The sequence below is a fragment of the Lampetra fluviatilis genome, chromosome 23, assembly GCF_964198595.1.
Source record: "Lampetra fluviatilis chromosome 23, kcLamFluv1.1, whole genome shotgun sequence".
Lineage (NCBI taxonomy): Eukaryota > Metazoa > Chordata > Hyperoartia > Petromyzontiformes > Petromyzontidae > Lampetra > Lampetra fluviatilis.
The window spans coordinates 7,963,096-7,980,083 of record NC_136297.1 but is presented as its reverse complement, the minus strand read 5'-3'; the positions used below and the strand labels follow the sequence as shown (position 1 = coordinate 7,980,083).

Here is a 16,988-nt window from a genome sequence, read left to right as displayed (position 1 = left end):
CACACATTCACAATTTTGATTTAAAGCTTTCGTGGCTGCAGGGATTCATTTTCTTGGTTCTTTCGGTAAAGTCACGAAACGTGAGAATCTGTATTGCTTTATATTTTTATTATTTTATTATGTCCCTTCTACGTGACTTTACCGAAAGAACTAAGAATATACATATTCACAACTTTGCCTTTTATATAGATGGAGATGTTTCGGCTTGGGTCTAGTTGTCCACGCTCAACTGACGTTGGCTGTAATTGGCCACGGTCCCTTACATTAAGGCACGCTTCGGTGCCACTTCCTGGAGTCGTGGAGTGCTTCCATTACTAGTACGGTACATTTCATTAAAGCGTGTTTAAAAAAAAGTATTTTAAAAATATTTATTACCTATTTAATTTCAAGTTTTAAAGTTTTAACCTTATAAATACACTGGTTGTGAGGACACTCGTCGGTCAAATCGCCGCGGTCCCTTTTATAGCCACCACCAACAGCTGGGCGTTGAACTCCGACGCCGCCGTCGCTTCCCGGCTGCAGCCCGCGCCTCCCCTCCTCGTCGGATCCTCCTTCAACCTCCTTCACCACCACCTCCTTCACCGCCTCCTTCAAAACCTCCTACACCACCTCCTTCACCCTCCGGTACAACCTCCGGCACGCCGACAGCTGCTCCCACGGTGTCGTGATCGGGGGGTGGGTTGCTTTGCCCGCTCGCAGTTGCAGCTGTCCAGTGAGACACGCATTGTGTGGGTGAGGTGGGCACAACAACAACACACACTTTGTGGGTGAGGTGGGCACAACACACTTTGTGGGTGAGGTGGGCACAACAACACACTTTGTGGGTGAGGTGGCACAACAACAACACACTTTGTGGGTGAGGTGGCATAACAACAACACTTTGTGTGGGTTAGGTGGGCACAACAACAACACTTTGTGTGGGTGAGGTGGGCACAGTCACCCAACAACAACACACATTGTGTGGGTGTAGGTGGGCAGTGGCACAACAACAACAACACACTTTATGGGTGAGGTGGGCACAGTGGCTGGTCACCCTTATAAAACTCAACGTTATACCTACTCACGCCGGCTTGTGCCCGCCCTCACAGTCGGGCATATTTGCGGAATACACCACGCCGCCGTTGACCCTGGCCATTGACCTAGCAACCCAACGTTCCTACCAGCTCTCTCCGCAGGAGGAATGTGTTTAAATGCCCTCGGATTGGGCATCATCGTGCAATGCCGTAATTGCAGTTCACGCCCGGCTACGTTAGCACGCGAGACAGCGTGCTCAGGGGATAATTAAGGACATTTTAAATAGTAGGCGGAGGACTTTGTCCATAATTGGATTGATAGATGTGCTGTGGATTAAACTAAATGTGATGGGGACCTTTCACGCAGCGCTGTCTGCCATATAAAGTGGCCGTGTGTGTGTGCGTGCAGAAAACATGGACAGTCGGTGCTTTGGCTGTGCGTGCAAGTTTTCTATATTGAGGAAAGAGGTGAGTTTTGCTGCTGACCAACTAAAACACATGGACAACGATATGCCCCATTGGACTTACGTGTCTGAACCTTGACCATGATTTGATATTAGAACTACAGGAGAATTACACTTATCCTCTGACCTAATATCCCGTAGCAGCAAAATGGTCCCAATTAATTCCATTATCCGCATTTCCCCGAAATAAATAATTGCCGATCAGCTTCCTTTAATGTGTAAAAAAAATTGCGGATTTGAGCAGAAAATGTGTCTTATTTGTATCTATCGGAATTTTCCGCCCCTGTGGATAAGTGGAATAAAAGCAGGTAATACGCAGATAACATCTACAAAGTGTGTCTCCCTCATCAGCACGGATAAGAGGACTTCTGTAATAAGCCGGGCGGTGGTGGCCTTTAATCCAGCATTGTGGAGGTGACTGTTGATGGATTGCACAAATGTTGTGAAACTCCCTTCCCTGTGTGCATCGAGGTGCGGTACAGCAAATGTGAACCCCACACCTGCTCCATCTGTATAGGATTAGAGTGTTGTCCCCACCCCCCTCGCCCACGTGGGGATTCTCCTGGTGGTTTCGGTGTCCTTCCACGTGTAGGCGCTCATTCATTGGCTGATAACACCTTAATATAATGAAGATCCACAGAGCTCGGGGGAGAATGTGGTGCTGGTTCACAGCGTGGCTGCCTTTCTGGCTTGTCTGTAGTAACTCGCACCTCTGAACAGTCTTCTCTTTTTATTTACACGCTTTTTTATTTAACTCACTTCGTCTGTTGTATCGTCAAAAATAAATCTTGTAACTCAATTTTTACACACTTCCCAATGTGCTATCGACTGCAATCTTCGTATAGGTATGTCATACTGATGACAACACGATATTCTATCATAAAAAAAATCCAAAACATTTTAAAACTTTGTACACGCTTTTATTTAACTTACTGAATGTGTTGTCGTATCCAAAAATCTTGTAACTCAATTTCAACCGTATTCCCAATGTATCAACTGCAAACTTTGTATAGCTATGTCATACTGATGACAATACTATATTCCAGAGGTGTGGACTCGAGTCATGTGACTTGGACTCGAGTCAGACTCGAGTCATGAATTTGATGACTTGCGACTCGACTTGGACTTGCATAACAATGACTTTGTCCCACCTATGAGATGTGGACTCGAGTCATGTGACTTGGACTCGAGTCAGACTCGAGTCATGAATTTGATGACTTGCGACTCGACTTGGACTTGCATAACAATGACTTTGTCCCACCTCTGCTATATTCTATCATTAAAAACTCAAAAAAAATTGAAACTATCTTTTGAACGGCTTTAATTGTCCACGCTCAACTGACGTTGCCTGTAAATCACCACGGCCCCTTACGGCACGGAAAGCCTCGGGGAGCCACGCCCAGGGGCGGGGGGTGTGGAAGGAGGCGATGGGGGAATGGGGTAGGGGGAGGGGCAGCTCGGACAGTACATTTTATTAAATCGTGTTTTTTTAAAAAGTATTTTTCCATATTTTATTGAGAGAGTGAATTCTGTGCGGTGCTGCATTACAAGTTTAAATTACTATAAATAAATTCCATCCCTTTCTGTACTCTTGTCCGCTAACAGCACGGGTGCAAGAATTGTGGACGTTCCTTCTGTGGCTCCTGCCTCTCCCGTATGGCAACGGTGGCCAAGTTTGATAAGCCACAAAAAGTTTGCAACAAGTGCTTCGACGTTCTTACCAAGTGCGTTATTAACCAACGTGTTCGTCTTTGCCATCTGCACGTTATTATTAAAATAAAATTATAGATATAGTGGTTGTGCTGTACAACTTTCTGTCTCGTGTTTTTGCGTTGTGTCGCGCATTGTTTGTGGGACGTATGACATGTCGCTCCACTCGCTGCGAGCTTCTTCAGAAATGGAACTGAAGAAGCTCCGTGCACGCAGAGCGAAACGTCTGATATCGTGACGAACAACATGCGGTACAACCCGAAATCACGCCAGAGATCTGTATCATCAGACTGTTGTAAAATTTACTTAATTCGAACTGGGAAGCATATTGGGCTGCTTGGTTCATCATGAGCAGATATATTTGTAATTTACAGATAAATTAGAATTTGAGGTGGAGGGATGGCGCCTTAGTTACCGCACCAACCTGCACTGGCAAGCGTGGCGTTAAGAAGTATGGCCAAACGATCCCCGACACGGCTTGGAGAGGTCTTCATCTCACAGTAGAATGACAAAAGCGCTTTAATTCATTATAATCGTTTAAGAATGTGTATTATGGTTATTTTGCTAATACGCAATAACCTTGTGAATTCTGGCACGCAGTCTTTAATACCTACACCTAGTTACTCGTTAGCGTTGCTCAGCATCATGTGCCTTGTCATTTAAGCTTTGGTAAAACTATATCTTCCTGTTTTCCTAATGTACATATTCATGAGTGATTTGTTCATACTGAGTGTATCTTTCTAATCAATGCAGGCAGGGTGGCGGTGGAAATCCAAGTCGGCCCACCCCTGAGCTCTCACCTCCCGCCAATTACAAGAAGTGCGTAAAATACGGACTGTTGCTTATCAGCATTCGTGCTAAAAATATGTATTTCCGTATTCCAACTTCATTCCCAACTTTGATGCATGACCCGGTTGTGTTATCTGCTCCTCACTCATGACTCCATCCTTTACCCCCTTTGCTCCGGATAATGGAGTTGTCTCTATGCACTGTATTATTTCAAAATAGCATACTGCATGTATGTATGTATATTGGACTTCTTTCGCACCGTATGTAGCCAACCATCCTAATCGGGGGTGCACTGGAATTTCCGTCCAGGGGTTGCAGGTTCGATTCGATCTGGAGCAAGTTTTAAACATTCGGGCAAGTTTCTTAAATCCCCTAGCCTATCCACCCAGTAGTATACTAAACTTTTTTTTATTTTACCAGGTAAGGCTCACTGGACTATATAGCTCCTTTTCAGAAGCTATCTGGCCACAAATGATAGCTCAATGAAGTAGCTTATCATGTGGATATTTATAGCAGCCAAATACTCTAAATGCGTGTTTCTAAATGTGGAGGGAAAAATCTGAAAATCTACAGTGAAAACATGCAAACTCCAAATATACAGGCATCAGTGTCGGGATGGAACCCACGACCTACTGTATACCAGGTGAGGTAGTTAACAACTTGCCATCTTTAGGCCCCAGTTTAAAAAAAAACCTCACATGTGGTGGGTTAAAGTGTGAGCACTCTCAACTCTTCCAAGACGTCTGGCCAGTGTGTAAGAGGAGACCACAATACCCTCTTAAGTGGAGGCTCTGTAGAGCGCCCTCAAGTGGAGGCTCTTCAGCAGTGGCATGAGCGAACAATTGCAGGACTGCACCTTTTTCCAGCGATCACTGCTGATCATCGTCTGTGCCGTTACTCCCTCCAGACGAGTGGCGGCACTGCAGGCACGGGAGCAGGAACAGGTCGCCGGTCCAAGCACCAGTCGACCGGCATTCGACACGCGAGGGATGTCTGCAGAGGACAGGGAAATCGCCGAGAGACTGGAGAAACTTAAGGCGGGAGTGCAGCCGGGTAAGAACCGCGAGCTGGAAGCGAGGGGGGTCACTCCTTTTCAGTTGCTGCTCCCCTTGTCTTGTACTCATCACCGCTTGAAGATTCGCGCGGTTGACGCTTTGTCACTTTTCACGTCTAGACTGAAGACCTGTACCTGTACGTGCGCGCTCAAGTGCTCGTAAAAATAGCACGCAAGCGAGTCTTGTTATAGAGGGAGGAAGTGCTTTGCGTGATGATTAACGACAGGTGCCGTGCCTCCACAGTCTCCTCGGTGCCGTCCCAGCGTGAAATCGAACAGCGTCTGGCCGTCCTGCGCGACGACAGCTCGCGGGATGTGCCGAGCGTGAGGGAGATGGAGGAGAGGCTGGCGCAGCTGCAGGGCCGACCGGCACCTCGCTCCGTTGGCCGACCCGTGAGTATACCGTGTTGCCGCATGCTGTTATCACTTTTGAGTTATTGGCCCAAAAATGTCATATCGGTACCATCAAGGGTGGAAAATGCTCGGAGTAATTTTCTTGAAGCATTTAATGTCTAGATCACAACTACTTATGATAGCAATGTGACTGGTAGCTCAAACTGATGAAAATGTTGTTTCATAGCACGTTTGACGGAGAATATTGTTTTGGGGGATTGGGGGAGAAATATGATATGAAACATCCATGGAATATAAAACTGAAGTACCGAGCATAAACCACACAGTCATCCAACCCACAATGCACCGCACGTAACAGCTGCCTGCTGAGTTGAGCATACAATACACATTGTTTTTCTACGTCTGACCGCATATCCGAAAATAAGTTAATTCAAACTGCATATAACGAATTCTGGGTAGAAATAGGTTAGCCACGTATACTGTTCGCGAAATCACACGACATGCTACAGGTTCTTGGCTGAATCTTCCCGACCCAGGGTAGCATCCTCAGGTTAAAGATAATATTGAATGGATGTGTTTGACCAGGAGCCCTGTGTTGAATGTTTGTAAATAAAGGTTCACCAGCCACCAGATAGCAGGACGCAGACGGAGCAGGCAAACAGCCTGCTGACCCAGATGTCAGAAGAGGTGGCCATTGATGGTAGATTCCACCCAGAATCGACCTCGTCAGATGGTGAGTAAAACGCATTGTACACGGAGAGACTTTAACTTGTCTGTGATGTTTGATTGAAAATATCAGCAGGTGGTAATGACTCTATATTGAAGGGTGTGATTTTATTTTGTAGTGAGTAAATGAGCCACTCCAGAATCTTCAGAGATATTATTAGCATGATTGTTATTGCTTTGCATGTACAGAACACACGTGCGATCTGTTGCATAGATGCTCGTTGGATCATGCAGCCAATTGAGCTCTAGTTTACAAATTTTGGATGATCTGTAAAAATGTGTTGTTTTGTTGGATTGATGTAAAAGTATGATATTACTTAAATGATGCAACGCCCATACCTTTCATGTAAAAAATGTCACAGTATCAGGTGATGTCACCTTTGATTGCATGTTGAATTAATTCATAATATAAATGATCTTAAAATATTAAAAATATATGTAAAATTGTCTTTCAATAATTTTAAAAAATCTGATTCTTTTTTTTATGCGAAACTCACTGCTGACATGCAGTAAAGTACATGATAACGTGTTTTTTTTTAAGAGTGGTGCATTTTTTTCAGCCAGGCATAGACGTATTGTCCTGGTAATCGGACACTTCTCTCTCTTCTGAAAAGACAAAACGACTATGAACGACCTCAACAAGGGCACCAATGACAGCTTCCCGCTGAACATTGCTGCCGATAAGGAGGGCGACTTGAGCAAAGCCCTGGAGCAGGAGACGAAGAACGTATTGGCTGCAGCCAAGCGAGAGTTGGAGTTTGAGGCACGTGGCCGAGACGACACATTGGCTGTGGCTCGCCGCTTGGCTGCCCTTAAAGGGGATGACCCTGATAAAGGTACCAACAAGCTTCCCCATTGCGTTGGGGCGGGGGGGAGGTGTGGGATTGAACCCCCCCCCCCCACTCCCTCATGAAGACTCAGCCACCCTTCAAAATTCTTAGGTCAAAAAATGTTGGTAATCTTAACGCCAGTGGCGTTTTTTTTTTTAGTTTGCCTATTTGGCAAACGCAGAGGGTGAGAACCAGAGCATAATTCACAATGGACATGAGATGATGGGATCGTAATTCATTCTGTTTTAACATTTGTTTCAAGTTTATTTGACATTGTGTCTTGCTTCCTTGGAGTTTTTGTTATGCGCCCCTCTTTAAAGAAGTTTGAACTGTCGGGTGGCCAACAATCTGTCTCTCAATGTACACTTTACCGAGTTGATGCTGCGGGTGTAATTAACCGTAAAAATACACGCTGTCTGCGTAACAGTGGCAATTATATATCCCGTCGGTTTATTCGATAAAGGAATAGGATGGGTGTGACGGCTTCACGGTTCACATTTGCTACATTTGAAAACTGACCCGCTAAATTATTCAGTTGGGAAAATGCACGGCGGTATCACCTACTACTGAAAAACTTAAGCAGAGGACATTTTGACATTCATTTAGGCTTTTCTGGATAATAAAATGTCATGAAATAAGACAAAAAGAGTCGATTCTTGAATTAAATCGTAATGTTGAATCGTGACAATTGATCTAATCACAGGTGTGTGGGTGGAGGGACAGATCGTTGCACGCCAATGAAGTATGATATGCACATTCATCGCAAATATATTTTCCTCTTCGTGTACAGTGATTGTACAGAACTTGGTGGATTCTGACAGCGAAGATGAGAATGAAGAGAAGACCGTGCGCAGAATGCTGAAGCAGGTTTGTGATGGGAGTGGGCACGGTAGATCCCAGCCACTCCAAGACTATTCCTAACACATTAGCATTTTGTACTTGAGGTACTCTGTAATGGGAAAGGTGCAGCCCTGCATTTGCCTGCCCGTGTCACTGCCTGTGGAAGGACCTCCACTAGAGGGAGCTCTAATGTATGCATGTTGAACTTCTTTTGCACCGTACGTAGCCAACCGTGAGGTGCGGGGGAAGGACAACAAACTAAATACAAACAGCAGTTCTAGAGGGCATTTGATCTACCCTTCCACACTGGACGGACATCTTGAAAAATTCCGTAGTACCCACACTTTACCCTACCACACATGACCTGCAAATTGACTAACTGTGGCATACCTATTTATGCTGATAACTGGACAGAGGCTGGAGTGGTGAAAGGGGGGTTTAGAAACTTGTCCCATTGTATCAACTTCCATTTTAGGAGATGGAACTAGCTACCTCTGGGATTGCAAGCCAAGTGTACAAACCATTCCACCACGGCAGCATTCCAAGTACTGTGTAGTCAGTGTTATTTCTGTCGGTATAGTTTGGAGAAGAGGCGGCAATGGACAAGGCGAGTGGTTTCTCTGAACGCAACAATGCTGCCACCGCGTTGGAGGGTCCAAAGTTCTCACAGCTTCCAAACCCAGCTGCCGGTGCAAACAAGGTGAGCATCAGGTCTGAGTGGTGGTGCATTTGTATGATACATCTTTGTGTCATGGACAGCCCCTTTGTCAATCCCAATGCCTTGTCAGTCATGGGGACCGTTTGACCAAACCTCACCAACCTGGTCAATGCAGGTTGGCGAAGGGGGTAGGACCAACTACTGACTGGTCTACGTAGCACTCGCCGCTAACTTTAACCGCAACTGGGAATCAAACTCTTGGTTTCCCAGCTTCCGAACCAAGCACCCCCATTTTATCTTGCAGCAGAAGACCTCCCGTGGAGTGGCAGCAGCCGTCCTCAGGCCGTCGGGGAACGAGAGCGGGAGTGACGACGAGCTGCCCTGGTGCTGCATCTGTAACGAGGACGCCGTGCTGAGATGCCGAGGCTGCGATGGGGACCTATACTGCAAGCGGTGCTACCGGTGAGCGCAAAGTCGATCCGCAGTGTGGAGGTTTTTCTTACGCTGCCATGCCCTAAATAGTTAGCACACGGGACTTGCAATCCAGAGGTGACCAGTTCAATCTGATCTCCCGACTCCGGCAGTTTTAAACGACTTGGAGCACATTTCTTCACTTCACCCCGGCCTCAATCCACCCAGCAGTATAAATGGCTACACACTACCGTCGATCAGAAAGTCACGTGTGGTGTTGTACAGTGTGGACACTGCCACCACTATGAAGGCGTCTGGCCAGCATGGAAGAGTAGGCCAAAATACCATCAATAGGGGCTCTATAACACCCTCAAATTGAAGGCCCTTCAGCCAGCAATGGCGTGAGCAAGCAATTGCAGGCTCACACGAAATTTATTTATCTAAGATGATGGTACTTTGCAAGCCTACTGGCGATCGACAAAGATTTGTTCATGAAGCCATCCATATATACAGACACAGACACAATTTCAACCGAGAGGATGGTTATAAACTCAGCAATCATTGGAAAGATGTCATCCACCACTTTGGGTCATGACTTGATTTTTTTCTTGTCAACCTCCACCGTCAGCAGTGTAGGTGTGTGGAGCGAGGTGCAATGATTGCCTGGCGGCCCTTTGATTGGTGGAGACCTACTGCCAGTGTCGTTGTTTTCTCCTACATTAACATTAGCTGCCCCGCCCATGCTGCTGACACACTTGGGCTACGCCCATCTCTAAACCTTTATAAACAGTTTGCCTTTAGAGGCTAACCCCCCTTTTCCTGATGACGACCGCTTGTGTTGTGATCGAAACATTGTGTTTTTCTGAAAGAACCAAGAATAAGTCTACATTATAGACTGCCAGTACACTCACTATGATTAAGAACCAGGCTACAGTCTACATTAGTGTTTTTTAGTTTTTTATTTTTCTTCACTTTATTTTGTATAATTTTTCTATCTACGTGACTTTACCGAAAAAAACTAAGAATATGAATTGCAGGGCTGCATCTTTATCCTTTATCTTTAAGGTCATTGTTTCACACACCCAGCAATTTTACAATACATTTTATAAATGTATTATAACATATAGATCCAGTGAAGTCTTATTTGTAGTTTTGATCTGTAGAGATGTATTGTTCGCATTGCTTGTTCATAGCCCACAAAGTGTTAATGGGGAGCGGTAGTTTAGTGGTTAGCGTGCTGCGCTACGAACCTGGCCACCCGAGTTCGATTCTCGCTCACGGCACCAGTGACGAATATCTGTACCGGTTTTGGGCCTCCCCTGGGTCGACTCAAATGGGTACCTGGTGCGGTGTGTAAACATCGCCACTGGGGAGACAAAAGCGGTCGGGCGTGGTACTGGCCACCTACTCCCTCATATCCTATGCCGGCCTGCTCGCTAACAACACTTGCCCCAACAGTCTGTTAAGGCTATACGGAGGATGTTTGTCTTAGCTTAAATGTAATTTAAAAGTGTAATCGCTTGACATTTGTAACTGGCATCTAAATTACGCACTTCAAACTAATTAGTAATTTGTATCCATCTTACAAGAGGCACAGTTAATTTATAATTTTGCATTACTCATGTAATGTGTGATGTGACTGTATTTTGCCTGCATCTGGAACTTGTAATGTTCATATCAAGTAGCATATAAATTATTTTATGGCAATATTTGATTTTGTTCACACAGGGAAGGACATGACAAGCATGACAGGCCGGATCACCCTACTGAGACGTATAAGCCCACCAAAAAAAAATAATGTAACTAAATCGCATTTTTTTTACTTAGATTTTGTATTAAGGTGATTTGCCAAGACACTTTAGATGTATAGCGGAAGCCATAATCCTGAAAAATAAGTTTTATTCCAGCAGTTATTCAGAACAATATTAAAAGTTAGTGTGAATAAAAATGGGGTCAAATAGTAAATGAATTTGTAGTTTAAACAATTTGTTATACAAATGATAATGTGTGCAGTCCATTGTCAATACACTGCTGTGGATGACCTTAGTTGACCAGACCAGCGCAGGTTGGTGAAGGTCAAACTCAGGACTGGTTCGGACATCACTTGCCACTGATGTTAGCCATGACTACGAAATTAATTCAGGTCAACGAAATTCGTAGCACAGTTGCGCGAACCATTGTTATTGACTTGCTCAAACTTCAGATGTGGCTTAAAATACTTTATTGACATTTTAGCAAAGCTCCCCTGTTAAAGTACTGCATTAAATGTTGAATAGCTTGAAAATAGGGTTGTCTTGTTTCATTTGTGGAATGTTGTATAACACTAATACTGTTATGGTGGAAATATTAACCGCTTTATTTAAAACTATTGGGTTTTCTGGTTGCAAATAATACTGTGTACACAGCCCATTTGAATGCATTGAGTGGAGTATAGGGTTTTAACAGCTGTCCTGTACATTTGACACGTGATGCTGCTGTGCTGTAATTTTTTGCACACTTGGACATCCAACCCAGAAGTCGCCGGTTTAATCTCCCGGTGCGGCAGTTGAAACAATGGAGCAAGTTTCTTAAATTCGGCCCCGCCTCTCCACTCATCGGTATAAATAGTTACACCACAGTCTATCGGAAGGTTGCGTGTGGTGAGTTCTAGTGTGGAAGAGAAGACTTAAAGACCTTTGTTCAAGTGTGGAAGAGTAGGCTAAAAGCGGCCCTTCTTGCCAGCAGTGGCATGAGCAAGTAATTGCAGGGCTGCAAATTATATTTTATCTTATGTAACGACATTACCCCTAATTGCTGTACCTATATCTCCAGAAAATAAATTATTACTTTGTAGTCAGTGTGCTGAGAATCCTGGGTTCGATCCAGGCAGCAGTCGAGCTGTGATTAAACTAGGTTCTCAAAAGTGGAGTGATTTGATGTTCGCAGCCCGTTCACCAGTGATTGCACAAAAACACATTCCGTTAAATTTGGTTCTGCGCTTAATAAGGCAAAAATTCCAGCTGTATGAATTATATATCGGTTTGACTGTTAAGACAAATCTCACCCTCATATAGAGTCAGTGAGAAGTACTGCCCTCTTCTGTGTTGCGGCCACTTAAAGGGATCTCTGCTTCCGTTCTACAACACGAAGGGTTGCACTGCTCCACGCAGATATCGGAAAGGATACTTCAAATTACATAAAAGAGGGCCGTACAATGTTCCTGTTTTTTGTCGCTAATGACTAAAGAGACCCCATGTGGCATTCTGCCCCAAGCCCTTGTATCTCCATGTCCCCGTGTCGCCATTTCCTGAATGCGAGTTTACGAATGATTTGAACTTATAACACGCTGCACATTATTTGCTCACCCGAAGAGAAAATGACTCGGGCATGACGAACTACAGACAAGCGGGAAGACGACGTCCAAGTGGTGAAACGCCACGGACAATTACCCCATGTTTTGTGGTTCTCTAATATGTTAAGATGTTTTCAGCAAATTGATGACTTATTTACACGTTGAAGCTGGAGCACCTGGACAAACACGTGTACGAGGGAGCAACACTCAATCTCACACAGACGTGACCGATGGAAGTGCACATTTGCCGTACCGCTTTCTGGAAAGCCGGGGTATGGCAACTCGACGCCCATGGAAAGGAAGTTCACATTTTTTGTGATTCACCAATCCTCACCTTAACAGTCTTAGATCAAAGTTCAAAGTTAATTTATTGGTATAGCCCTGTAAGCCATTCGGCTCTTGAATCGGGTGCAACCGCAACAAACAAAAAACAAAAACATGAACAAGAAAACATCTTAAAGTGACTATGTGCAAACAGAAAATCCAAGAAAAGACAGCAAAATATTGCAGAAAAATCACCGTACACCAACCCTGTGCAAATATCCCAGTGGGATGTAAGTCAAACAACAACAACCACAAGACAACTTAGATTAAGGCCATCAGTCTAACTCTGTACTACAACAAACAAACATGGCCAAACCAAAAAACTTTTCGAAAATCACCAAAATAAAGCCATAAAAGCAATGAAACAGTGGTCATAGGAACTGTGACCGAATTTTCACAATAAACGATGTAAACAACATGATGATAGGCCACATGCAATGCCACCATTTCCCGGCAAAGTAATTTGGGGAGCCTCGAGTATTTTTGTGACAGACAAGACCAGGCCATGCATAGTTGTATTCGTACAAGAGTTGTCTCCTATGCATAGTATACATTGGGAGTGGAAGTCCATAAATGCCATCGCGTGTTTCTTTGCAGTCTTTATATTTAGCAATAGCAACTAACTCGTGTGCTTCCAAAATCTGAGCTCTTAGTAATAAAAAAAAACTGCTGGGTTTATATACATTAAAAAAAATAAACATTTGTAAATGTTAACGGCCCCAATCCATAAAAAGGAATATAAGTCAACGTTTTGTGCAATTTGTCCTTCATAGCAACAACCAATAAACTTAACACGTTCGTCAGTAACACTGGCACCTTAAAAGTAAAATCTAAACATGAATAGGTGACGTTTCGGGCCCTTCACAGCACATGGTCAATGATGCAGAAAAGATGATAAATTGTATTGTATACAGAAAGATGATCAATGAACAGAGACATATCAATGTCTTCATAATAAAGGTTATTTGGGTTAGATCACGTAAGTATAAATGTGTCGTAACCCTCCTACCACCCGACGCAGCCAGTAAGGTATATCAGGTAAACAAAAAAACGTGTGTTGGAGAGTAAATTTGGCAAATCGCCTGATTCTGGCTGTAATTACCAGCGAAACGTCGTACTCAATTTGTAAATGTTGTGGATTTACTGTCCCAACGCACTGGTGGACTGAAATTCTACATTTGAAGCTTTCGTGACTGCAAGGATTCATACTCTTTGTTTTTTTTGGTGATGTCACGTAGGTAAAAAATGTAATAAAATAAATGAAAACTAAATTAAATCACGACGTTTCGGGCGCAACACAAGCGTCCGTCATCTTGTGGGAAAGCATGGCCTGCTGCTGATGCAGACTGTTTTAAAGGTTTATGTCTAAGTGACAAACATTACTGGCCGTGTGGAGCGATGGTTGGTCACGACACACATTTATATTTCTTGACTTAAAGCTTTCGTGACTGCAGGAATTAATATTATTTGGGTCTTTCGGTAAAGTCACGTAGATATGTTCAAATTGTGTTTTATTAATTAATAAAAAAAATAATCAAAAGTGACGCAGATAGGTTCACATTATTTTGTATTAATTAAGAAACAATAATAGGTTCTAATTATGTTTTATTAGTTAATAAAAATAATCAAAAGTTGCGTAGATAGGTTCAAATTATTTTTTTATTAATAAAAAATAGGTTACAATTATGTTTTATTAATACAAAATAATTTGAACCTATCTGCGTGACTTTACCGACAGACCCAAAGAATACACATTTATATTTAAGCAATCTAACCCCCCCCCCCCACCAAAAAACCCCCCACACATTTACCATGAATATTGTTCTCGAAAGGCAACTTTACGCGTGATATCGATGTCAGTGGGTCACGTCTCCACGTGCGTTTGGCGAGCGCCACCTCGTGGCAGGAGGCGACTTGGACCGTGGGGATTGCCGCAAATCGTTGCACGGTCGTCGGAACGTGGCAGAGTCAACGATAAAGTTGAACACTGGGTATACCGCTGCTGTTGTTTATACATTTCACTCTGTCCAAGTCGATGTTATTATTGCATTCGCGGATGGTGGTTCAGGACCGATGAAGCGGCGTTTGTGATTCGTGCATCACGGGGGGGGAGGGGGTCACTTGACTTTGAACGTCGGCTCTTGATTGTATTATGATGTTGGACGACTCTGCTTTGACCATTGGGGTGGGGTGGGGTGATGAACGTAATGATAATTGCAGCCATTACGTGAATCGTAGACGGCCACGCTTCTCCATTGCTGATTCCCACCAGGCCCTTCTCTGCTGCCCCTCCCCATCATCATCATCGGGCTCCCTCCTTGCAAAATCCTTTATCCACCATCCCCATCGGAACTCGCTCGTCCATCCTCCTGACACCCCGAGCTTTCTCCCCGTGTCCACATCGCCACGCTCAGCCCCGCCGTTGTAAGATGTCCTCCTCCCTCCTCCTCGTGTCACTCCTCGACACTTCCCCCCCCCCTGACCCCTCCCCGCCCTCCCGTCCTCCCGCACCTTTCCCCCCTCCCCTCACCCCTCCCCTCACCCCCTCACCACTACCCCCCCTTATCTCCGCATTCCTCCCTCCCTCCGCCCTCCTTTCTACTCACCATCGCCCCCCTAAAGCTCACGCCCCCCCCTTCATCCCCTCATTCTCCTTCTCTCACCAATAATTACGCCCATTACCCTCTCACCCCTCCCCTCACTACTATCCCCCCTCACCCCCTCCCCTCACCACTATCCCCCCTCACCCCCTCCCCTCACCACTATCCCCCCTCACCCCCTCCCCTCACCACTAACCCCCTCACCCCCTCCCCTTACCACTATCCCCCCTCACCTCCTCCCCTCACTACTATCCCCCCTCACCCCCTCCCCTCACCACTATCCCCCCTCACCCCCTCCCCTCACCACTACCCCCCCTCACCCCCTCCCCTCACCACTAACCCCATCACCCCCTCCCCTCGCTACTATCCCCCCTCACCCCCTCCCCTCACCACTATTCCCCCCTCCCCTCACAATCTTCCCCCTCATCACCCCTCCCCTTAATCCTCCCCTCACCACTGTCCGCCCCTATTCCCCCCTCCTCTCATCCCCCCCTTTCCCCCTCCCCTCACCCCCCCTTACTTCCCCCCTCCCCTCACCCCCCTTGCTTCCCCCCTCCCCTCACCCCTCACAATCCCTCCCCCCTCCCCTCACCCTCCGCCCCCCCCCCGTCTCCACAATGCACCGCGCGGGGCAGAGCGCACGGGCGCGCGAACCCCGATTCAAAATGGCGGAGAGCGCTTAGCGGGCGGCGGCGGCGGCGACCGAGAGAGAGACTCTCACTCCATCAACAACAACTATTAGACAACAACAACAAGGTTACGGCTCGCCAACACCCAGCGGGAACACGCCGCACCGCAAGCCGAGCCAAAGAACAAACGACAACCACCGCCGCCTGTACCATCACAACCACCATCACCACCATCAGCGCCGCTGCCGACAGCAGCCGCAGCAGCAGCCGCCCCGAGTAACCGCAGCAGCAGCAGCACCGGCCTCGACTCCTCCACAGTAGTGGGGCCTCGGCGTCCTTGTAGTCGGCCTCTCCTGCACTCCATCGGTCACGTCGTCCCGTAGCATCTCCGTACCATCATCAACACCATCATCATCGTCGTCGTCCTCACACTCATCTCCGCCTCCATTACCCCCCCCCCGCCTATCAATCAGCATCAGCCTCGTGTGCGATCCGGCCGCACAAACCAGCCGTAGGTGTCAACGCAATCCGGCTCCTGCACTGCCGTGAAACGCCGGTCTCGTCCTCACCCTCGGCATTGTCTCGCGTTAGATTCCCTCGACATCAGCCGCAGCTTCACATTCATCATCGCCCTCGTCCCTCTTCCCTCATCCTCGCCTTCATCTTCTTCCTCACCGCCCTTGGGGACCCCCCCCCGCCCGGCGGCTGCGTCCAATGGCCGAGCCGCGTAGGGCCACACTGTCCACGGTCTCGGGCCCCTTCGTGGCGGACAAGAAGGCCGAGGGGGACGCGGGTGCCAAGGCGGGCAAGGCGGCGGCGGCCAAGGCGACGACGGCTCAGCGCTTCGTGCTCACGCTGGGCGAGTCGACGGACGAGGCGTGCCCCGAGTTCTATTACCCCGAGCTGCTGCTGAGAGCCGCCGCGGTGAGGACATGGCGAGGTGGTGGTGGTGACATGGGTTGTGGTGGTGGTGCCGGGGACATGGCGAGGTGGTGGTGGTGACATGGGTGGTGGTGCCGGGGACATGGGTTGTGGTGGTGGTGGTGCCGGGGACATGGCGAGGTGGTGGTGGTGACATGGGTGGTGGTGGTGCCGGGGAGATGGGTGGTGGTGGTGCCGGGGACATGGATTGTGGTGGTGGTAGTTTATTGGGGAGATGATACATCACGTTGTGGTCGTGGTGCATGGAGGAGTAACGAAAAGGAAAGAGGAGACGACATGGTTGTGGTGAATGGAGGTTAAAAGGGAAGAGGAG

The 16,988-nt window shown here is 46.6% G+C and overlaps 2 protein-coding genes across 12 annotated transcripts in view; both read left to right on the top strand.

Moving 5' to 3' along the window:
- Positions 1–310: 310 nt before the first annotated feature.
- On the top strand, positions 311–11,065 carry ZFYVE19 (zinc finger FYVE-type containing 19). 2 transcript variants are annotated; one of them, XM_078867034.1, is made up of 12 exons: positions 311–624; positions 1,423–1,481; positions 3,083–3,201; positions 3,941–4,006; positions 4,884–5,029; positions 5,275–5,423; positions 6,000–6,117; positions 6,725–6,946; positions 7,731–7,807; positions 8,361–8,480; positions 8,746–8,900; positions 10,578–11,065. In XM_078867034.1, the coding sequence occupies exons 2-12, from the start codon at positions 1,428–1,430 to the stop codon at positions 10,645–10,647; spliced, it is 1,296 nt and encodes a 431-aa protein (XP_078723160.1). In that variant the 5' UTR covers positions 311–624; positions 1,423–1,427; the 3' UTR covers positions 10,648–11,065. The 2 variants fall into 2 exon arrangements, with proteins under 2 accessions (XP_078723160.1, XP_078723158.1); XM_078867032.1 differs by having other exon boundaries at positions 8,743–8,900; positions 10,578–11,064.
- Positions 11,066–15,715: 4,650 nt separating this feature from the next.
- The window catches only part of UBN1 (ubinuclein 1), a 39,356-nt gene continuing 38,083 nt past the window's right edge, over positions 15,716–16,988 (top strand). For all 10 annotated transcript variants that reach the window (XM_078867024.1, XM_078867025.1, XM_078867031.1 and 7 more), the window contains exon 1: positions 15,716–16,657. In XM_078867024.1, the coding sequence (XP_078723150.1) occupies positions 16,448–16,657 (210 nt within the window). In that variant the 5' untranslated portion in view covers positions 15,716–16,447. The remainder of the gene's footprint in view (positions 16,658–16,988) is intronic.